The sequence below is a fragment of the Neolamprologus brichardi genome, chromosome 1 (genome assembly GCF_056152115.1).
Source record: "Neolamprologus brichardi isolate AB-2024 chromosome 1, ASM5615211v1, whole genome shotgun sequence".
In the NCBI taxonomy this organism is placed as follows: domain Eukaryota; kingdom Metazoa; phylum Chordata; class Actinopteri; order Cichliformes; family Cichlidae; genus Neolamprologus; species Neolamprologus brichardi.
The window spans coordinates 22,479,201-22,503,458 of record NC_142104.1 but is presented as its reverse complement, the minus strand read 5'-3'; the positions used below and the strand labels follow the sequence as shown (position 1 = coordinate 22,503,458).

Genomic DNA, 24,258 nt, shown 5'->3' with positions numbered 1-24,258 from the left:
CGGCACACTGGTGTTTAAAAGATGCTCAATTGGTAAAAAGAGTCTCAAAGTGTCCCAATAAAATCTCTCCATCACTGTTACAAAACCAGCCGTCTGAACAACTAATACTGATCTACCATCTAAATACTGAAGCAGAAATTGAAAGGCAATGTTTTTTCAGTTTTGGTGAGCCTGTGAATTGCAGCCTTAGCACTCTGGTCATTCTCCTTTGAACTCTTGCATTAAGACTTTTTTCACCCACAGAAAATTCCTAAAGCATTCATAGTTAAAGGATTCGTTGTAATGTAAATATCCAGACTTTACTTAACTTCACTAGTAGACAGAAGTGCATTTAGAAAGTATGTGAGAGGAAAATGCCAAGATAAAATTAGCACCTAAATAAATACAGAACACAGACTATCAATGTCAACGTCTATAAAGACAATTATGCTTTAAAGAAAAGAGAACTTGAGAGAAAATTGAGTAGATCGACTCATGAAAATCTCAGACTACCACGTCGAGCACCAACAACCATATTATGTTCAAAGTCACTGATGCTCAGTTTGAACCTCAGGCCATCTTGACCATGTCTACATAAGTTGCTGCCACGTGATTGGTTGATAAGATTTACAGTAGCAAGCAGCTGAACAGGTTTTCCTGATAAATTGCAGAGGGGGTGCATATGAAGTAGGATAGCTTCAGGTGGGAATAAGTTTGATTTTCTCACTAACATGAATTCACTTTTGCATTTTGACTGACATGGTTTAAATTGGGCTACTCTAATGCATTGATTACTGTTTAATCCCTTTAAATTTTGAACAATGTCTGAATAAAATGTTGATAATTTAAATGTTGATAATATATTTTTAAATGCAAATCAAGCCATAAAAATATAAATCTTAAGTTTTTTTTAGGTGAAGCCTGAATAATTTCATTTCATGTAGGTTAATTAACACATTTCCTTGGCATACATTATCCTGCATTTAGTAACTTGCAGTTTTTTCCATTATGGCGGCTTGTAAGGCATTCTTCCGCCTTGCTGACACCTTTACTCTTGCCATCAGCGCTGTTGTTAGTCTTGCTGGCTGTAACTCACCACTGGAGGGAGTCACAATTAATACCAACCAGAGGGCACAGTCTGTATCCTTGGAAGAAAACATGTATGCGACTGCAAAACAGAGGAACTGCTGATGACGCAGATAGACTCTCGGACATTTCATCTTGATTTCCTGTACAAGCTTTGCTCAAGCTGGAAATCCCCAGATTAATTTTGTAAACTTTGTTGAGGAGGAAAAAAATACTGAGGGAGCTTGAGAACGTAAACTTGGAAAACTTGGACAACAAACTGCCAATTAGTCTAACATTATGGTGCTTATTTGGGATTTCTGGTGGGTACGTTTTAGTAGAATTGAGGCTCTCTGAAAACAGTTTATGTTCAGCTAAACTGACTATTTTGCTTGTTTATGCTAAAACAAGAATTTCTGCCAGACTTTAAACTACCAGTTGCTGACAATTTAAAACTGACCTGACATTTGTGCCATTTAGCTCCAACATATGTGATTTTTATCTGAAGGCAATCAGCTGCAGTTTATTTTCTCTGGAGAAGGAACTGAAACAGATTGAAGTTTGGTGTGAGCAGGTTTTTTGCACTTTTACCATCACAGAAACATTCAGAGACATGAAAGACAAAAAAAACTTCAGAATCCAGAGGGTTGGTTTATTTTGTCTGAGTAACACCTCCAGGCTTTAAAATACAGCAAATATGTAGCAATGACGAGCGTTTCTAATTGCAGAGAGACATGCAAGATATAGGGAAGGTTTGAACACAAACTCACTCACAGGGGCTTCTAATAATAACATGAGTAATAACTTTAAAGGTCTAACCAGCAACATGCAGATGGCTTTTCATTTTGAAGCAAGATACAAATACACATAAGCTGTAGTAAATGTGGTGTGAGAGATTTAGCTGCTCTCTTTGCCAAGAGTGTGTTTGTCAAACAGGTACTCCGCCATGCCGTTCTGGGGAGCGCCCATGCGGCGCAGATTGGTCACCCAGTCAGCCAGCTCTTTGATAGACTTCACCTGCTCATCCAGGTAGTGATTCTCAATGAAGTCACACATCTGAAAGAAACAGTTTCGTTTAATAAGACGAGACCAAAACAAAAAAACAAGTAAGGTGAGACATCTCCTGCATTATACGTTCACTTTAAAAATAAATGTCATACAGGCCACATCAGAAGAAAATAGAGTTCCAGATTTGCAGGTGTACAACCAATCAGCATGCCTTACGTGTGTGTTTTCACAATTTAATTTTGGTGTTCCTTCTCACTGCACTTTGCTGTGTAACATACACACCATATTTTAGTACTCACATGTGGGTCATTGTGTTCAGAGCAGACTTTGTGCAAATCCAGCAGTGACTGGTTCACACTCTTCTCGAGCTGCAGGGCACATTCAAGAGCCTCGACACCGCTGCCCCACTCATCCCTGTCTGGCTTCTGCAATTAAAGCATTATAAAATAAAAATTAAAAAAAAAAACGAGTGAGACATTTATTAATGAAAGATAAACGTTCACCAACCTGACTTAGAAAACAAGCTTCCTGAATACGTAAAGCAGATTTGCAGTTTAACGTTTCACTCAAGTTCTGGCGGTCATGTTTGCCTGCCCGAAAGCGATAAGAGACTCTGCACGCCCACACCCTTGGTATCTCTCTGTCCTTATAAAACCCTCCCTATGTGAAGCTTAAGATAGCCCAGAACAATCTCACACTCAGCCAGAAGTTAACATATGTTACAGTCCATTTGTTTTCACAAATCTCATACCTTGACGTCTTGGAGGAAGATCCTTCCGCCCCTCTGGTTCTGCAGTTTCATTAGCTTCTCAGCGTGCTCACGCTCCTCATGCGACTGATGATGGAAAAACTTGGCAAAGTTGCGCAATGCCTGATCATCACGATCAAAGTAGTAGGACTGTAAGGAAGAAAGTTTGTAAACTTTAGGTAAGGTTTTTAAAATCTACCTGCCAAAACTATTACAAACAAAAAGGACTTGTCATACAGAGGAGAGAAACCATAGTTGCCTGCCTGTTCTTTATACATACTCAAAGGAACTTCAACCTTTTTTTTTAAATTCAATACCTAAACATTAATATCCCCTCAGTTTAAAAACCTCCCTTATATTTGACTGATCCTGTTTAAAAAGCAGCTTGCTCTGATAGTGGGCTATTTATTTATCCATTTTAAATGGCAGTAGGCTGCCTCCGAAACAACTTCCCCTGCCTTTTTCTCAGCTCAATGGCTGTACCTGGACTGAAACCAAGCACAGCACTTATACCACATAGCAGCCTAGTTAAGGAATTAAAATCACTTCCTTGATTATAAATAAAATCTACTCACACTTCCCTTTTCTCTGAGCACTATTACCCGAATGTCACCAGATGTTACAGACTGGTACTTTCCACCGAGCTGTCCTTCAATAACCCTTTTTAATCTGACTGTGCACCATGGATTGCTCTTACCATAGACAAGTAGACGTAGGAGGCATACAGCTCCAGGTTGATCTGCCTGTTCACTGCAGCTTCGCAGTCCTGGTGGAAGTTCTGTCTGACCTGGGAACTCATGGTTCTGAAACATAAAAATCACAATTATATCAGTAACTATTTGCAAATGTGATTAGAGTATGACGAGTTCAAGAGCAGTGAAAAGGTTCTAATTTATTTTATTTTATTAAAATAGGCTCCTTTTACTGTGTTTAAATACATTTTGGGGGTTTGGCCCACGAATCTCAGACAATAGCACGACTCATTGTAAGTGTCACACCTCATAACAGCTGCGTAATACTGATTGTGTTGCTCAGTATTTTTGATGTTCGACGAACGCGATTCGTTCATCAAACAGTATCACTGGGCTAGGCTATGTACGTTACGTAAGGCAAAAATCAGGAAAAAAAAAAAAAGAGTTTCATGAAAACATCTGCTAAACTTTGCACTCTTTACCATTAAAACAGGCTTTAACAATTACATAAGTCACAACGCAAAGTATGAATCTGGTTAAAGCTCGACTTGTTTAAATAAAGTAAATATTTATTTAGTACGATGTGTTTGAAGGAAGCCACACATGGCGCTGAAAACACTGCGCAAAGCTTGGGCAGCCAAATGCGCACAGGCCCACACTGACTGCGACCTGAAGCTGATAAATCGAACCAGTATTATCAAACTACAAAGCCAATGTCAGCCTGGAATCTATAATCAAACATAACGATAAGAAAAGAAAACATAGGGAACGTTTCCTTACCAAATTTCAGTGGCAGGTCTTGTTGAGAGGAGGTCGAAGCAGTGCTTTGTTAGCAAAACAAAGAGTTAGCTTCCGAGCTAGGTGGTTTTCAAGGCTGACTAAGCTAGCTAATGTTTCAAGTTTAAATTCACTCGATGTATCGGAGCGACTGGTCCCTTGCTGTGCTGTATAAAGACAGTTGAAAGGTTGCCGTTCAAGCACTGTTGAAGCAGGTAACCTTCACTGTCCGCTAACGAGAGACACGACTGAATGTTTCGACTCAGGCGCCTGTAGATTAGCACTTAGTGACGTCACCTGGCGGAGGGCGGGGATGTGGGAGGGGCCAAGAGGCAGACCATCAGAGCACAGTGTTAGTGAGCCTATTTGACTTTAATTAGTTTCATTTAAAAACATCCTTTTCATCATTTTCATTCACATGTGAACAAAGTCAACTTAGAAGTGATAATACTAACTAGTTCATACGTCTTTGGTCCTGTTTGTGGTTTGTAACAAGATCTGCTGACTCACCTTTGATCACGTGGAATGATTCATCTATTTTTTTTTACTATGTCATTAAAACATTCCAGAAAATTGGAGGTTAAGAAACAGTCTCATGATCACTTACCAGAACATGACTAACAAGTTCATTATGACACCCTGTACAGGAGTTGCCTTGGTAAAAATCCATAGCGTAGGCTTGTTGTGTCATTACCAAGGCAAGGTTTCCCAAAGTGGCAACCAGCTCTCCCTAGGGTTGTTTTTGTTTGTTTCTTCCCTTATTGTTTTTAAAGAGAGAAAAAAATAAACACTGCTTGCACATACTAAGTACTGTATTTGTTGGAGCATTGTGTGTAATTTTCCTCACTTAGATCCCAACAAACTGGGATCTAGAGTACACTCACAATTTCTAGTACAAGTGGACCAGCTTAACTCTTTATCACCTAGATTTAACAAGGTGCTATAAACACTCCTCAGAGATTTTGGTTCATATTGATGTGACAGCATCACACACTCACTCCATGATGTACATTTCCTGACCCACCACACCCCAAAGGTGCTCTACTGGATTGAGATCTGGTGTCCATGGAGATCATTTGTGTAGTGAACTTATTGTCATGTTCAAAAAAACAGTTTGAGATGATTCAAGCTTTGTGACATGGCACATTATTCTGCTGGAAGTAGCTATCCACAAATAAGTGCATTGTAGTCATAAATGGATGGACATGGTCAATAACAGTACTCAGATGGGCTGTGGTGTTTAAATAATGCCCAGTTGATACTAAGGGGCTCAAAGCATGGTGAAAAAATATCCCCACATCTTTTCACCACTACTGCTAGTCTGAACCACTGATCCAAGACAGTATGGATCAGTATTTTCATCTTGTTTACACCAAATTCTGATCAGGATTCTGAATGTGGGAGCAGAAATTTAGACTCATGAGATCAACATTTATCCAGTCTTTTGTTGTACAATTTTGGTGAGTTTGTGTGAATTGTAGCCTCCGTTTCCCATTCTTTGCAGACAAGAGTAGCACACAGTGTGGTCTTCTGCTGCGTATCTGCTTCAGGTTTTGTGTATCCAGTTATGCCCTTCTGCACACCTTTGTTGTAATGAGTGGTTATTTCGGTAACTGTTGTTTTCCAGAGTTTGAAGCAAGTCTGGCAATTCTCCTCTGACATCAACAAGGCTTTTCATCCAGAGAAACTGCATAATTTCTCTTTTTCATACTCCGTAAACCCTAGAAATGTTTGTGTGGGAAAATCCCAATAGATCAGCAGTTTCTGAAACACTCAGACCAGCCCATCTGACACCAGCAACCACGTTCAGAGTCACTTGAATCACCTTTCTTCCCCCATTGTGATGCTAGCTTGGTTTGAACTGGTTTGAACCAGCAAGTCATTGTGACCATCCTTAAAAACCTACTTGCACTGAGCCGCTGCGGTGTGATTGGCTGATTTTAGGTATTTACATTATCAAGCTGTTGAACAGGTGCACTCAACAAATTGTCCACTGAGTGTATGTTTGCTTGGAACCCATTTCTAAAGTTTGGAGGTTGTTTGAAAAAAATTTTATGTATCTAACTTGAAAAATAAACACGCACAAGGTGTTTGGGTTAAAGTTTTGGCACGGATCATAAAAAAAGAACAAATGTGCTGTAATTGTTTTTAAATTAAAAATGTAAAGCTTTTTACAAGGACGCAAATATTTCAGCATTTGATCTTTAGTTTTCAGTAGGAACGAATCCATATTTGAGCCAAATCTTTCTAGGGAGCTATCTGTCTGTCTCTTTTAAACAAGAGCCAAATATAGGGCAATGTCCTAATATGTGGGACAAGGGTTCAAGGTATAAAAGCTCCACGTGAAGCAGGACACCTTCTCACCCTAGGTACTTGGAAGAGGCATTCAGTATAACTCTCAGTCAATAAAAACAACATGTGATGTTTGGTCCCATATAATGAGAGAAAATTGCTCTTGATACTGGACGCCTGCGCGGTTTATACTGTGGTGAATAATTTACATTCTGGGTGTTGACCTTTACACGCTGATAATATATGCTTTCAGGAGAGTGTTTGTTTTAATTTTATTATTGCTTCCAACACGTTACTTATTACACCTAAGCTGTTTTGTAAAACCGTTTGTTCCCTGCTAAAATCTAATAAATTAACCATAAAAGTATCATTTCTAGACCAACGTTCCAATTTTACATACATGTAGTTTTACGTTTTACTCACATCAAGCACTGCAAATCAGTCTTCTCTTAAGCGTTTATCCTTTACACAACTGTCTTATTTACCTTTACGCTATGCAATTGAAGCAGCAGCATCCTTTCTTTTCCTCAAAACGAATACTTCTTTTTTGCAACTTTGCTTTTTCCCCTCGGAAGCTCACTGCTGCTGACGCAGAGGACTACGTGCAGCTTCAGCCGTGCCGGCAGCAGTTCGCCGTCACGTGACACTTTATCCCTAGCTGTTAATAATTTAAGTGTTAGCCACACAGGTGTCAAGTGTGGATATCTGCGTCTAAGCTCGTGGATAATTCAAACCGCTGAACAAAACCCCAAAAATGAAGGATCTGGTGTCGTCTGCTTTAGCGCTCAAAGGCTCCACAGCGCCATCCACTGAGCACTGGGCTCAATTTCATCAGCCAGAGCCTTTTCAGGTTTTTTTTCCTCCATTAAACTGAATAAGATCACATACCCGAACAAAGAATAGGCCCGATCAGGTCAAATTACACAACCCCCTCCCCCCCCCCTCCCAAAGTTTTAAAGTAAAGAGAAAAGCTGCATATGAGGGATTTTGTAAAAACTTTATTGATCAGTTCAAGGAGTTTAATCGAAAAGGCCGAATCCCATGTCGTCATCGGACTCCTCAGACTCTTCCTTCTTCTCCTCTTTCTTCTCCTCAGCTGAAAAACAAAAAGCACTTGACATCACTTCCTGCTGTCATCACCATGACACAGCAACCTGCTCACATGGTTGCCTAATATAGCGGTTGTTTTAAAATATATTTAAATGCAACTGATTTTTATTTTGGAATTTCCCAGTTTTTGTTGAGCGTTTCTTACACGCTGCTGTATTAATATGAAAACAAAAAAGGCCTCATTCTAAAACCATTCAACTAAAAAACCATAGAATAAATTAAAATGCCTGCACTGTATTTACCCAGTATAGTACGGATTTTGTGTGGATTAACTTGTGTAGATGCATCTTTCATGTCAACAGATCATTATTTGGCTCCATGTAGTCGTACAAACATACAAGGTGAAGGCAAAATCACAAAGTGGCTAATATGATTGATGGTGCCAAACAAGGTGCTAAGCTGCATTGCTCACCTGCAGCAGGAGCTGCGGCTCCACCCGAGCCAGCAGCTGCAGAGCTGGCAACGGCTACGGCACCACCTGCTGGCATGCTGGCCAGCTTACCGTAACCTGAGGAGACACGAGTTGGCAGACATGAAGCACAAGTGATAACATCGACACTCAGCAGTCAGAAACAAGACAGAGGTCAGAAACGGTCCGTTACATGTGGTCTGACTTTACACATCTGCTTAAATACAACCTTTTTCTTATCTTATATTCAAATCGATTCACTTTGTCCAATGGGATATCATGCACTGCGGGTTTATAGAAACTATGGCAAGAAAACTCTTGACATTATTACAGCAAATGCACCATGACACACTCATAAAATATTTTATTTCAGCCCACATATAGGGTGCAAGATCAGCTATCACGAAGACCCAAATAAGAAAATGAAATATTGATGTTTTGCAACTTTCACTCACAACATCCCAACTGTATTTTAGGATTGTTTTTGCATTACAAGTAGCACTGATATTAACCTTTAATACTGTGCCACTTTTCTGCCCATCTGCAGTACTCTACATTATGATGTTTATATTTCATTCCATTGTTCTTAGCTGTATCTTTTTTAGTAGTAGTTTAGTAATGAGTTCTTTTTTTAGTATTTTAAACTTGATACTGGGTTTCTGTTTTTTACTCTTATTGCACTGAGTGTGTAAGATGACTAATAAAAAATAATTAAGAAGTATAATTTGTGCATACAATAAGTAATTTGTCTATGCACAATACCCTTATGAACCATTTTCAATGAACAAATTCTCCAGTATAACTGTGGTCCACACACAGTGTGCCATCCTCCATTACGGAGGAATCCAGCATTGAGAGCTTAGTTCACTCATATTTTCAAAAAACTCTTTTTTTTTTTTACCCTTAAATCTGTTTTCCCTGTGTGTCAAATGAGTTTATCACCAGTCACAGTATCCAATATCATAAACTAGTTCAGACCCCTGCAGGGAGTCCATGTCAGTATTAAAATACTGCCTTAAGCCATTTAATTCTAAACTGTCAGACCTAACAACATTTCAGCCAAACAAAATTGTAAACCAAAATTAATCATGGTCTCACACACATAAATGAAACAGTGGGAAACTCACCTGTGGTAATAACGTCATTCACGTTCTTGCCCTTCAGCTCACTGATAACCTGTTGAGAGAGAAAGATAGACGCAATTATAAACATAACCTAAAGGTAGGAACCAGCTGCAGGGAAAAACTGAAGCCACAACAGTAATAAAACACAAAGAAGAGCAGGTGGCTGTGTACCTTGTCGAGGCGTGTGTCATCGATTTCAATGCCAACGCTCTCCAGGATCTTCTTGATGTCCTTGGCATCAGGGTTTTCATTGCCACCGAGGGCAGCCAGCAGGTAAGCAGCAACGTAACGCATCCTGAAACACCAAGTTTACTGGAAACATTAGTAACCATGCGGGACGTTTTTGTGGACACAGGAAAATGAGTTATGTCTAAAGTTCAGACAATCTGTTTTTGCATTAACAAAAGTGGAAACACAACAACTCATACAAACATGTTAATTTTTCTTCATTATCGGCATATGCTAAATTTTTATATGAAAATCAAAGCCTGGAGAAAGTCATGGTATGCCTCAAAAGCTCAATCTCTGATTTTTATGTGAAAATGTTACAGTATATAAGAAATATATGGCTTCATCACAGCAGGGGAATATTACATATCGTCCCTGTTAGTGCATCATTTAACAAAAAAACAAAAACAAACAAAAAACATCAAAAGACGTAGGGTCGACCCCTTTAGGGGTCAGTTTTTTCCTGGGTTTGGCTACAGGACTGTGATCCCAACGCATTTCTGAGTTATTACGGCGATTTTCAGTAAAACAGAAGTTCGCTGCTTTACTTTACAGCCGATACTCATCGTCCACTCATCTAAAAACTACATATTTTAGAACATTGAATATGCTTCTACTAAAATACTGTTTTCTCTACCTCTATAAATCCTCAAAAATGCGACAATGTGGGAAAACACGGCATAATTTTAACACCCATGCGGCTCTCCGCTACCATTAGCCAACCTAGCGTAAGCTCCGGGAGCCAAAGAAAGGAATTAATGTCGGCTAAACGCTCTTTAATATTCTTAAAATGCCTGGGCTGGAAGTGTACATGCTTATCTGGGTGGCTCACTTACTTTCTTAGTGTTTAATACATTATTTACGTTTTAAAACCAAACTTACTTGAGCTAGATAGGAGAGCGCGTGTTCACTCTGAGGTTAGCACGGACAGAAAGGAAGTTACGTCACCGGAAAAAAGCAAAGTAGCCTTTCTTCTTCGTAAGAGCATTAAAAGTAAGCAGGAACCGAGGCGAGGCCTGCTGCTCAGGAGTGTGTTTGCAACCTCGGTGTAAAAACTTTACCTAACGCGAAATATTACACAAAAAATACATTCTTCTTCTTCTTCTTCGTGTCCCCCCTAGGAGTTGCCACAGTGGATTAAATATCTGCCTTAATTTCACCTCTCCATGTCCTCCATCTCTCACTCTATGAATCAGTTTTGTGGTCTTACTCTTTTGCTCCTAACTGGCATCTCATCATCATATTCAACATCCTTTGTCTCTCTAACTTTGCTTTCAAACCGTTCAAACTAAGCTGTCCCTCTGATGTACTCATATCCTGTATAAAAGATTTGGAGCTTGTAACTACATGTTTTATTGATATGAAGTGCTGGATGAAATGTCACTTTTACAAGAATCAAGGTTACTTTAATGTCACTGTGTAAAAAAAAAAGTGACACTGTACACTTCCTTGAAAATTAATTTCTCAGGAGTTCTCAGGAAACAGTCTATGTTGTACTTTTTGTGACGAGGCAATGTGTGTTGTGTGTCTGGGTGAGGCCCCTGAAACTAGACACTTTCTCCAACCCTTTTCCATATACAGTGTTGTGAACAAATATGAAAAAAAGACAGAAATCAGGAAGAGGCCAAATAGTTTTTCACAGCACTGTATACATAAGGGAGCTTGAGAGAGTCTCCGGTTTCAGGGACCTCACATGGACACACAACACGCACTGCCTCATTAAAAAAAGAATAACACAGACTGTTTCCTGAGAACAGCACTGTATGTTCAGTGGTAAGTGGCCATTCTGACTTCTCCTGAAATCAATTATCAGCTCTCTGGTCCTGTTGGTATTTAGAACCAACTTGTTTTTAGCACATCAGCCTGTCAGCTTCTGAACCTCTGCAGGCAGAGTCATCTCCTCCACTGATAAGCCCCGCCATGGCATTGTCTGTGGACTCAGTGATGGGTTTTGTGTTACAACGTGGTGTGCAGTCATATGCATACAGGGTATGTAGAGTAAAGAGAAGGGCTCCAGCCGCAACCTTGTGGGGCTCCTGTGCTGAGTATGTGAGTGGATTGGCTGTGGACACTTGGAGGCCTAGACTGGACATCCTGTGGACATTTTTCTTTGATTATAAATTATTTATGAAACTTGACCAACTGTGAATAAATGTAAAAGTTTACAAGTTGTGGGCTGAGTTTCTTTGGAACTAACTTCCAGGGAGCCAGGGTTATAATATGGACAAATCAATGTCGCAAAAAACAGCTGTTTTTTGTTTACATAGTGCCAAATATAATGCATAATCGTAATCAGTTGCTAATTAACTAATAATACAGTATTAGAGACGTTTGTAAAGCCTAATCATAACCCTGTTAGAGAGTGAGGAACTAAACAAGAAGAAAAGCAGTAAAGACATTTATGTATTATTTTAATCTTGTGATCTTTCAAGATGGGTGGGAACAAACCTCTGAGATTTATTTCAGCATAGTGCAACATTAAATTATAGTTCGCTTGTTTTTTAATTTGCACTCTGTCCAGTTAAACAGGAAAAGTAAATAAAATCTTAAATGATTCACAAAGGTTACTGGGAATCCATATTTGTATCTCATCCAGGAGACTTTTATCAGCCTTCTTCTGGTGCTGTTTGCAGAAGTCCATCCCCACCTCATTATTTGGGTCAATACTCATGTATAAGATAAGATAATAATCAGATAATATCTATAAATCATCTGCATCTTTTTGCACATGAAGCTTTGTGCTTTCGTGACTCTGCAGCAGCTCTCCTCTAACCATTTCAGTGTGTGTTACACTGTATATGAACATGAATCAGTTTCTTCCTCCTTGTCTGCTGCTACTGCTCACTTGGCTCCTGGTCCGGTTTGGCCTCCTGCCTCTTCTTCTGTCCCTGCTGCTGCTGCGTTTGGTCCTGGGTGTGATTGATTTCAGTTGCCAGAAGAGACGAAGTGAGCCATCCACACATGAGAGCCTGCGACGGATGGCGTCAATGCCATGAGAAGGCAGCAGCTGGGCTGTGCTCTCAAGCTGTAGTGTGAACAACCAGCTCTAATGAATCGCTGTCACGTGCACTGCTTGGTTCCAGGAGAACAGGCCCAAGCTCTTGTTACAGACCTCCTTCCTCTCAGACATATACAGTCTGGATGGGGTGCAAAGACTACTTAATACTGACAAGAGCAGCAAACTTGCAGGAGTTACCTGAGAGGGATACTTGTCAGATAGACAGACTGTTGTCTTAAACGAACTTGGATGTATAACATTTAGTGAGTAAGCATTTATATCTGGATTTATTTCTGTATTTATTTCTGGATTTCATCATTCATGGCAATTCGTACCTCAAAGCTACCTGTGCACAGTCTCCATGTTGATGTTAATGCCAGAGGAGGTTTGGAGCGCTGCAGTTTCTGAGTCTGCAGAGTGTTGGTGGCTTAAGTGCTTTTTACTACAAGCCCCAATAGAACCTTTTAATGTTTACTTTTAAAATATCAAAGATTAAGAAGTGTGGCCCAATACCTTTGTCTGTATAGTGTATTATTAGCCTTGATATTTGTGAATGTTAACAATTTATCTTTGCATTGAAAAAACTTTAGGAAAAAAACTAACAAAGTATCATATTAAATACTTGTTTTTATGGATTTGTACTTTATCTTTCCTTTTTTGTGGAAGGAGCCAACAGAAAATATCTCTGGATATCAATGAGTGTCAGCTCCTCCGTCCTCTGGAGCATTCAGCCCACAGAGATGACTCATTGAATATATTTCAAATATAAAGGAAAACGATGGACACAAAAGAACTGCTGACCTTCATGCAGTCATGTCATTCGTTCCTTTGTTCCCCTCTGTTATCCTATGCATTTCGCTCTACCCCTGATGGCCGTGTCTGTCTTTGTGTGATTGTGTGACGTCAGTTATGAAATTAATTTCAACCTGCCACATAGTATGTCTATATGTTTGTGGCATAGAGCCATAGTTGGTTATGCTAGAGAAGTCAAAATAGCTGCTGTGAAAAAGGCTTATAAATCACATTCACACAAAGGCCGTGTTTATTCAGACAACGAATTTCCAGTTTCTGTGCTACTTAATTTTTCTATATGCATCTAATGATTAATACAGTTTTCAATGGAATTCTGAACTTACTCCCGATTGTCCTTGTTGTGATTTTATTTTTATGTTCTACTTTCACATCCATTTGGGTATTTCCATAATGCTCCGACCACGTTTCCTTACCTTTTAGTTTTGGTGACGATCTTGTGTCTGGAAGTATGTGAAAGCAAATATTTGACCATTTCCTCTATGCCATAACAAGTAGTGCTGCATGTTTCAAAAAATAATTAAACATCCTGGAGTGAAAGAAGAGAAACAACAACAACTGTGCAATAAAAAAAAAAAACATAAATATTGCCTGGGTCCATAAAGATCACCAGGCCTATATTTGTTTTGTTGAGCTGGGAAATCACAGCTGCTTCCTCCACTGATAGTTCAGTTCTCCACACTGACTCATGCTGGTTGATTAGTGTCTCTTCTTTTTAGCTGATAGAAAGGCCAGTGCTTTTCTATTTACAGTTTTTTTGCTTATGCAATGGACATTTTTCCATCTAGTGAACAAGTAAGCAGGCGAGGTTTAATTTCCAAATTAAAAATACGTCAAATACTTAGTTTTATCAACTAAAAATGCTTAATGAGACCAGTGTAACTGCATTAGTTCAGTTGAGTTTGAAAACCTGGGGGCCCATCCGAAGCAACGGACAGGGGCTCTTTTCCACAGTGTGTTTTTTGTCCTGTCTTCCTCCCCTCACCCTCCACTGGAGACTGTAGATGGCCGTCCTTATGTTAGCCTGGTTCTGCCGGAGGTTTCTTATTGTTAAAAGGGAGTTTTTCCTTCCCACTGTCACCAAAGTGCCTGCTCATAGGAGGGTTATGATTATTGTGGTTTTCTCTCTAGCTATCATTGTAGAATCTTTACTTTACAGCGCCTCAAGGCAACTGTTGTTGGGATTTGGTGCTATATAAATAAAATTTAATTAAATTGATTTTAATTGCACAAGAGACGTGAAGAGGAGAGTGCAGGCAGGGTGTAGAAAAGGGGTGAGGGGTGAGTGTGGGAGAAGAACAGCAGAAAAAGTGAAAGTTTATAAGATGAGACCTGCTGTGATGTATGGTTTGGTTTGGAGATGGTGGCACTGACAATAAAACAGCAGGGCAAGCTGGAGGTGGCAGAGTTAAAAAGACGGGAGTGACCATAATGGAAAGGATAAGAAATGACAGAGGATGTTTAAGATGGAGCTACCAGGAAAGGAGGATTGTTCCTGGATGTAGTGAAGAAGGACACACAGAGGACTGGAGGATGTTTGATAGGGTGAGATGGAGGCAGACCCCTGAAGAGAGCAGCAGAAAGAAGATGATGTTATTTTTGCTTCATTATTTTTGTACTATTTTGCATGCAGGGTTAGCAGAACACAAGCAGCTAAAACCTGCTGAGACTGCACCTCTTCTGACAGCAGGAATCATCAGTTCATCTTCCAGAGTTTTCCTTATTCCCTGTGTCTTTGCTCTTAGAAAGTATCCGCATAGCAGAAATCATTTGCAGATGAGATGAACAGATTTCTACATGGAGCTTACACATTCTCTTTGTGCCTTCCAGCTCCAAAGACATGCATGTTAGGTTAACTGATGACTAAATTGGCCCAAAGTTTAAATGGGAGTGTGAATGGCTGTCTTTCTCTCTCTGCTAGGCCTGCAATAGACTAGCAACTGGCTCCAGCACCCTCAGCAACACTTTCCAATTTGCCTTGTGAATTCACTGAAGGGTCCATGTTACCATTTCTGATCACACGACCCACCTTTTTCATGCTGCGCTGCTGCCATACTACTCTTTTCTTTATAGATTTACCTTTTTGACACCTACCTTGTACCACAAGAGTGACAGAGATGTGTCTTTCTTTCTAAAAATGAATGTAACGTGTAACAGATAGTGGAAAAACACGTTTAAAAGTCATAAACTTAAGCACGGTTTATTGAGCCTCCTGTCCAACTATTATGTTCTACATCACAACATTTTACATTCCACATCAATGTAACACAGTAAATTAGATAAACAGACTAGAGAACACAAAATAACACAACACTATCTACAGGCAATCATAAATAAGCACTGACTAAAACAGTATCAACATTTTAAGTTTGGTCTTGGTCCTAGAAAGAAAGGAGAGATCAGTGCAGAGCTCAGAAAAGAGGAGCTGATCTGTGACAGTTAATCTGTCCCACATCTGCCCCGCTTTTCAATGACGCTGCGCTGATATGGCCCTGGTACACAGTCAAAATGGAAGTACCAATCATTCCTGGTATCTGATTTTTTTTTTTAGGAAAATCACTTATAAAAATTGAGAAAAATATCAAAAAAAGAAAACCATTATAAAAAAATACTCTATTGACCAATACACAATGAAAACGGGTAGAAAGTTGAAGGTTTACCTCACCAAAGGTTTGTAACTAAAATCAGACTATAGTCAGTGACATTCAGTGGAGAGTGTGCAATATCAATACCAAGTCTCATTACATTTTTTTCCTGATTTACTATACATGTTTGTATGTGCGTGAGAAGTGAATCTAGCTAGCTAATGTTAGTTAAAACACAATCAAGGGACAAACTGTACATTATATTAAGTCTTTTATGTACACCCCGACTGCTGTGCTAAATGTTCTGCCTCCAAACAAAAGCATAATCAATGTAGTTTAAATAAACTGTTACGTGAAAGTATTCAGGAACGCTTATTTAAATCCCACTATTTAGCATTTTAGTGTGTACAGCAGTGTACAAGTATCCAACAAAACCACACTATACTGTAGTTGTAAGGACACGTAAGAACATTTCTAATGTTTTTAAATATTTTTATTCTATTGCCTGTCACAATTTGAGAATACATCACATTGATGACAACTTTTAGTTTACAACTACATTATAGCCTGTTAACTACTGCTTATGAATGTTTAATAGAGAGCCATCTCCCAAAGTTTTGCCAATTGCCTTCTTTGACTCCTTCATGGTAATCAGTATGTTACATCAAAAAAATAAACAAAAAACCTCCCAAAATTTGTAAACATCTCATAGGATCATCCAACTACATGCAACTCTTCTCAAAATCCTGCTGAATGTCATATTTCATTAGACATTCGTCTACACAGCCTTATTGTTGTAAGTTTAATAACATTCTGGAGGAAAATGACAACTATTTTGCACCAATAAAGGTTTTTTTTTAAAGACCTTGCATAGATAATTGATGTGCATTCCATATTTGCAGCGCATTTTACTTGAGACTTTGACCTTCAACTCAGCTGTCTTCATAAAGAGAAATGGATTACAGGGGATTCACCCACCAAATTTACCTGTACTCGTCATGTGTCGTCATTTCTTGTGATATTTAAAGCATTATTTAAGTACCATACAATCAGATGAGAGTCGACGACCCCTTTCACTGACTTACAAAAACCTGCTAATCAAAGCAACAGCTGAGCAAGTTGATGTGAGGGAAACGTGCAGAGACATTCAAATCATCAACACTAGCACGCCACTTTCAACTAATAAAAGGTACTGCTTTTTAACCAGAGATTCATTTCAATGGATTTAATCTACAGTAATCTTTTTACGAGTCTTTTCCCACTTAAAGGATCGATTACCAAAAGCTCAGAAGCCGGATTTTAGATTTTATCCTCCCAAAAACAGTACTGATGGACCTCTGAACATCCCATTTACGATTTGTTAGTAACTTGGGGAACATCAGAGTACACCAGGGGACGGTGGATAAAGTAATAAAAAATAAACAGATGGAAATACAAACAGCTGTGGAGCAGCTAACCAGGCAAACGGAAACTCAAAGTGACCTCATTTCAGATGACACGGTCACAAGAACCAGACAACATACATCTATCCGCACACGCCAATCAGCGGCATGCTCATAAGACTCCCTCTCGATAAAACCGTTCGCTTCTGAAGAACAGTTTGGCATCGGATGGTTAATCTACACCAATATGAATCACTACCTTTACGTTACTACCTTCCTGTCTCAATAATGCCAGGTGTTGATCCTGAGACTGGACAATAGTATGGCTTAGTCAGCAAAAGCCTGGTTTCCATAATTCTGTACACATATTATTAGAACTACCCTGCAAACAAAAAACCTCTAGGAATAAATCTTTGAAGTTAAATCTGTCCTGTAGACATTTTGCCAAAAAAGGTGGATGATTAGACATCTAGTGAGTTGATTTTTTAATGAAACAATACATTTTATTTTTAAGAGAAAACCAAGACTTGTGGACTTGTTTGACTGAGATGCTGAATGAAGATTTCCCTATGATGACTATCAACACAGTAGCTAAACATGCAGCCACTTCATAACTATAAAATGTGGAACATGAATAAGTGTAACTGTGGCAGCCTACACATTAAAATATACAGTAGACAATTAAGACTGTTTTGTGATTTGCCTGCTTAACAATTCACATCAGAACAAACTTGATTGTTTGGCAGTATTTGGTAATAAAGTGTTTCTCATTTTTATGATATGCATTTTGTATATTATATATGAGTACATTTGTGCCCAACCCACCTAAAAAAGAAAAAAGAAAAAACGTATTTGCGCAAAGATGAATGGAAAATAAATTGGTAATGACATGCAGGCAAGACCAAGTTTGAAATTATTGCTGTAAATTATTGAAATATGGGCTTTACTAACATTTTATTAACATTTTACAAGCATCAAAAAATGTTTTTTTTTTTAAGTAGCTGTCGATAGATCTTACCCAAGCACCTGTATCGTCTTTTGTCCTTTAACATGAATGCGATATGTGAATAAAAAATACGTCAGGTTAAGCGAATGTTTGATTTACGACTCCCTTGCTAGATGTTAAGTTACAAAATGTAATAAAAAAACTGATGAAAGATTACAAATAGATATATGTCGCTGCAGCACATTTACAGCATAATACACCAAAAACTGTAGAGGTTATATACAGTATGTGTACTAACATTTCATTCATTGAACAAGTGATCAGAACTCACATGCTGCATTAATGTGACTGAAGTTTTGGTCACATGGGCTTAGAGGCTGGTTGGCAACCCCTTGGCATCCTCTGGTTGCTAGGGGGAAACGTGTATTCCTTGACTAGTTGGTGATTGCTTGCAAGCAGGGGGAAATGAGCTCCGAAGACGGCGCTGCACCAAAAATCTCAAACACTCGCCAATTACTCAATAATAGTGAAACTTGAGGGAGTGCAAGTTTGGAGAACTTTCACCTTCAAAGTAAAAGCTGTGTCTTACTATTGCTGTCAACATGTTTTAAAAGGCGCAAATGGATCAGCTTCTGGTTTGTGTCACAGTTTTTGAAATTTCACTCAGCGAACAGTTGGCGAGTATTTGGAGGTAAGTTGGTATTATCCATGCAAACTGTAAGTAAACACAGCAATAAGCTAGCAACCAAACCTCTTTGTTAATCATTTCACGTAGTCGCTGGCAGCAACTACTCGCCAGCCGGTTGGGGAGCACACTTATTTTCCCTGGCAACCAGAGGTTTCCAGGGATTTGCTAACAAGCCTCTAAGCCTTTGTGACTGAGGCTGTAGCAGTCGATTTCACAGATAGCCAGCAATCTCCAGCAAACACTCTCCAATCAGCTGGATAAAACACATTTTTCCCTAATGATCGGTGGTTGCCAGGGGGTCACAGCTTGGTTTCTAGGCTTGCATGACCAGGGCCTTACAGAGACTGTAGGCATCTGACTAGCTGAATTTTACAAATGCCTAATTTTATCTTATTTTGATGGTCACTGGATAACTGACTTCTTATCAAGTTCTGTCACTGGCAGAGTAAAAATGTGACACAGTACATTCCTCATTTATGTCAAAACAAAATAACTGACTTTCATCTCATGTCATACTGACTCCAGAGTTTTGAGGGTTTATTTTTTTTGATAAATGTGCGAGTCTTTGTGGTGTCAGCTATTTAGTTCACGAGTTGCTGAGACCCCATTACATCACTTACTGGAGCTTTTTATAGCGTGGCATGATGTTAAAGTCTTGCAGGGTAAGCCTAGAGAGAACGCTCGAGCATAATCCAGCACTTTTGCTACTTTTTGTAGGGTAGCCATAACACCAATCTAACAACTTATCACTTTAACTAATTTAGACTGTCGTCAGCACCTCTAAAGCTACGATCTCTGAGAAAACAGGTGAAAAGCATGAATTAATTCCTGCCACAATAGTTTAATTTCCAGAAATTTAAATGGTTAAAGAAAGAAGAGAAACGAAAAAACAGTACATAAGATAAATGTGTTTGCCCTGAGGCACTTGGTAGTGGCTCTGATAAATCACTGAAAAACACTACCTTTTCAGTCAAAGCAGTTGTATAGTTTGTCTCAGAAGTTGCATTCAAATTGTCAATTCAAAAATAATGCACATGGTGTGACACACACTGACAATCGTGATCTTCCTAGTGTTCGTCTAGAGTTGTAGTGTCTAGTACAATACACAATGGTGAATATCAAAATGCTAAAGAAAAGGGCAGAAGCGCAATATACAGTGAGTGTGTTCTTTTTTTGTTCTTTTTTCAGGGGCAGGCAGATGAGAAAGGGATCAGAACAGATGGCCAGAAGGCTAAAGAAGGAGAGACACGGGAGCTGGGCATCAACATGGGAAAATCCTACTTGGGAAAGTTGTTCTGTTGCCGGCGCTTCGCCGACCTCATTTTCTCAAAGCGTGACTCCATTTCCTCTAGGACTTTGGGGGTGTACCTTACTACCAGCTTCACTGTGCCCTGAGCTGCTTTGAGGAGTTCCACAGCTTTCTCATGGTGCTCTCCTTCCACACTCTGAAGGCAAAAGAAGCAGAAATTGAGTTTAAGATTTCACCAGGAACACATAAAAGTCCATGATCTCTACAGATTAACCTACTGGGTCCAATTATTAAACACAAGAGCAACGAGGTATGTGGCCACTTTTGGAGTAAACAAGAGTTTTATATGTACTGGAGTGAATGTAGTTCCAACATAAGCTCTAGCAGCTGTTCACATAAAACAGCCTGCAATTTGGAAATTTTAATGAGGGAACAAGCTGAGCAATAAACAAAGTCAACTGGATGATTGCTATTGGCTGATCTTTGAGATTTACACTTCCAGACAATAGCATGGCACGTTTACATTCAGTGTTCCATCAGTACTCACTGTGTCCATCTTTAAGCCATAATAAACATGTTGAACACATTAACATTTCCAGAGCTTTACAAGAGGAACCTGACACCTTCATTATTTACATCAATGTACTATTACTACAATTATTATTATTATTATTATTATTTCTAAACGTACAAAATTGACAGCTTCCTGTCACTGACATAAGGAAATGCTTTTCCATTGCGCCAAGAAGACACCAAAGACTCCACAGGGTTTCTGAGGTTTTTTTCTGACCGCTGCTTCGTGCCAGCTCACTGGTAATATAGATTACTGAAGAAGGTTTAGCTGGTAAATGGCCATCATTGTCAGACTCTATGGCTAACAATGAACCAACATGATGATGATAGTCTGAAAATAAAAAAAGCACAGGCGAGCACAGGGGATATTGATTTTTTTTTGGTTTTCTTTGGGGTTTTTTTGTTGACGCAAATTCCACTGATTGAATCCTGTCAGTCCCTATGATGGACAAACTGTTGCCAACAACTCCAAGCTACAAGCTGATATCTTCTTATAGCACTCCCCTGTTTATTAGGCTTTAATAAGCTTAATTTTAAGGCACTACTAGAAGAGTTTGACGAGCGGGAGAGCTGTTGACCTGCCTTACAAGTTCTCATTAATAAATTATGGTGTAACAAGTTAATAAACAACGATTTTACAAGTAGATGGGTCCCCAGATTTTTGCACAGTGATTGCAGTTCCTTTTATTTAAATCCTGAAACAAAATCCAGCTGTGCATTAGTTTATTTTGAAGAATGTATTATTTCTAATATCTGTCTGTTTAAAAAAAAAAAAAATCTGAAATAGAGAATTTGCTCAGGCTCAGTCTAAAATGTAAACCATTCTGTGAATTACACACGCACCACTCCATTCACTGAGAGAAGCTGGTCCCCTCTTTTCAGGCCTCCATGTCGGTCAGCAATGCCTCCTGGGATGATCCGTGAGATGTAAATTGGTGAGTTTTGCTCCTTTCCGCCCATTATATTGAAACCCAACCCTTCTTCTGTCTTGGGCAGTTCCACAACTCGTGGATGTGAGTGTCCCTCACTTGCTGCAAAAGCTGCCACTGTTGCCTACAAATAGGAAAGTGGTGTTTAGATATCTCGTCTGTATGTACTGCAGTCAAAGCACAAAATTACCCATTTTAAGAAATTAAATGTCTGACATTAAGATTACAAAAAGACCAAATCTTGTGTTCAGACAGTAACTGACAACTATCTACCTTTGCTGTGGCATTGGCCCTGACCTCGGGGCTGCTGTTGATGTCCACTGTTTCATACACATGCTCATAGACCTGAGGAGATATTAGTGGACAGTATTTCAACAGGCGAACACAAAGAATTCAAACCAAACCAAAGGGTTAACCTTCTATAACCCATAAAAGCTGTGGGCAGCCAGCATATTTCTACCACTGTCACAAACACTTTTGGACACAGTATACTTTAAAAATTTGAGTTAAGTCAATACTTAACAATAAATCAGGGGAAAAAAGAAATGGCTGTGCAATTTAAGTATTTTGTAATATTTTGGATTTTATTTCACACTATGGCTGACGTACATCTGTAAACAGTGTCAGTTGTCAGTCCACTATTTACAGCATTCGATCACATCAATTTCGAGGAGGCTGCAAAACTTTGTAAAAGGGGACTTATATGATGTGAAAATGTTTATCAAAGGGAAATGTGATTTTTCAGACTCTCTAGCTTAACGTTATCTGGTATAACACTACCTGTTGTTCTTATAGCCATCTGGCTATCAGCTGTCCCAAAGCGGCAGTACACAATTGTTATATTATCGGGAACGAATAAGTATGTTTATGCATGTTTTATTATGTTAGAGTCTCGATTTCAGTTGAGGGGATAAGGCGTGAGGTGAGGAAAACGAGAATGAGTTGGAGGTTAGGGAGCAGAGAGGAGGGGTGGATGTGCCAGATGAAGAAGAGGAGGACAAAGAGGTAATGATAAAGAGATGTTGAAAACATAAATGTACAAATCTTAAATGGTCATATATAGCTGGAAAGAACTATTAGTGACATTAAATTTAAACTAACTTTTAACCAGACTTCCACTCTCTTTCTTAATTCTGGAGCATTCTATTGGGAATCCTATTGGGATGCAGAGGGTTAAGCTCCAAACTGTGTACTAATGTCTCTTAATTAAGCGTTTGATAAGTGAATGATACAAGACGAAAAAGACTCACTTCTCTGACAGCATTACAGAATTCACTCTGTAGGACCCTCTGCAGTGCCTGCAGCTTCTGGGGAGGCACTTCCCCTGTCCTCTGGAGTTTATCAAGCAATTCAATAGCACGGTTGATATCTGTCAACAAGAACATGTACATAACCATTACTGAGGCCTGCAAATGTAGATTTTAACATTGGCAGTGAGAGTTTCCCACATCAGTGTCAGAACACATTTATTTGCACTACATTTGTTCTGATTATAGATATGCTCCAGACAAGCTTGACTCCCACGGTCACCAGAACATACTACAATTAGTACAAATCGCTATAATGCAATAATAAAGCAACTCTCAGAGTAACATGAAGTAAATTCAACCACCCCTAACGGGATGAGGCACCAGGCATCACGTTTTTGTCTTGTTTATTTTGTTTTTGTGAATGTACAGCTTACTTTAATAGCAATGAATTCATAAGCATTTGTAAGTTTATTAAATATTTCTAATCGTGAAGTTTTACGTGTGTACTTGTGTAACTCGTAAGTTTAAACGATCGCACAAATCTGGGCTTCCTCTGCACATTTCAGCAACACACACCCAGAACGTATGTTATTTACAGACAGGTCGCAAAAATTAATATAATGATACAGCCAGCGTAACTGTAAAATATTCTTTCTTTTATGGTAAGATACAGTGAACAAACCAGCCAGATTAACTAATCACTGTCTGTTGTCATTAATTTTAGCTAGGTGGCTAATGTACTAAGTACAAAAATGTAGCCGTAATAGCTGTGGCTGCTTTAGCTGGGGGACTATATATACATAATCATACAAGAATTAACCGCAAGATGTCTATTCTATTGTTATCCCACCATAAATCAGAGTACACAGACAAAAAATAAACCGCCTGCTTTAATGAGCTAATGCTAGCTAGGCTAGGTTTGTGTCGCCCGCATATCACAACAAATATTTTTAAGCTAAAGCTAGCTAGCTAATTAACTTCACCTCTTTCCAATCGCACGGGCTCCCCAAGCGATGCCATTATTGAAATGAGAGGATGTTTGGCGTTAGGGAGATAGTTAGCTAAAAGGAAAAATACTGAAAACTAAATTTGGTAATCCTGGCTGGCGTTATGTGCGCTTAACTGAGACGATAAATCAGATTAGCCAAGTTAGCCGGCTAGGCTAGCTGCCAGTGTCGTGATGCATTCAGGGAAACTTTGTAAAAGTGTGAACTCGGAATGTTCAGTCACATTCTAAAGTCATTGCGTGTGTATTTGTTACCCTATCCTTTTACTAGACGACTACTCGTGTAAAACTATGATATATCATACATACATAAGACACATAGATTTACCAATATTCCACCAAAACTGCAGCTGCACTGCTTCTCTGTATCCTGAAAGTTTCGAGCATGATTCACTCCTGACCACACCCCA

At 39.1% G+C, this 24,258-nt stretch overlaps 3 protein-coding genes across 3 annotated transcripts; all 3 read right to left on the bottom strand.

Moving 5' to 3' along the window:
• Positions 1-1,675: 1,675 nt before the first annotated feature.
• On the bottom strand, positions 1,676-4,558 carry fth1a (ferritin, heavy polypeptide 1a). Its single transcript, XM_006780273.3, has 5 exons — positions 4,273-4,558; positions 3,498-3,603; positions 2,804-2,950; positions 2,352-2,477; positions 1,676-2,100 (listed from the first exon to the last, which is right to left on the bottom strand). Exons 2-5 carry the CDS (start codon positions 3,597-3,599, stop codon positions 1,942-1,944), a joined length of 534 nt encoding a protein of 177 aa, XP_006780336.2. The 5' UTR covers positions 3,600-3,603; positions 4,273-4,558; the 3' UTR covers positions 1,676-1,941.
• Positions 4,559-7,539: 2,981 nt separating this feature from the next.
• On the bottom strand, positions 7,540-10,408 carry rplp2b (ribosomal protein, large P2b). The gene is made up of 5 exons (XM_006780272.2): positions 10,315-10,408; positions 9,376-9,499; positions 9,208-9,256; positions 8,084-8,179; positions 7,540-7,657 (listed from the first exon to the last, which is right to left on the bottom strand). Exons 2-5 carry the CDS (start codon positions 9,496-9,498, stop codon positions 7,581-7,583), a joined length of 345 nt encoding a protein of 114 aa, XP_006780335.1. The 5' UTR covers position 9,499; positions 10,315-10,408; the 3' UTR covers positions 7,540-7,580.
• A 9,254-nt stretch (positions 10,409-19,662) lies between these two features.
• On the bottom strand, positions 19,663-24,031 carry lin7c (lin-7 homolog C (C. elegans)). Its single transcript, XM_006780271.2, has 5 exons — positions 23,826-24,031; positions 22,843-22,961; positions 21,866-21,937; positions 21,507-21,716; positions 19,663-20,286 (listed from the first exon to the last, which is right to left on the bottom strand). Exons 1-5 carry the CDS (start codon positions 23,860-23,862, stop codon positions 20,119-20,121), a joined length of 606 nt encoding a protein of 201 aa, XP_006780334.1. The 5' UTR covers positions 23,863-24,031; the 3' UTR covers positions 19,663-20,118.
• Between the last annotated feature and the right edge of the window lie 227 nt (positions 24,032-24,258).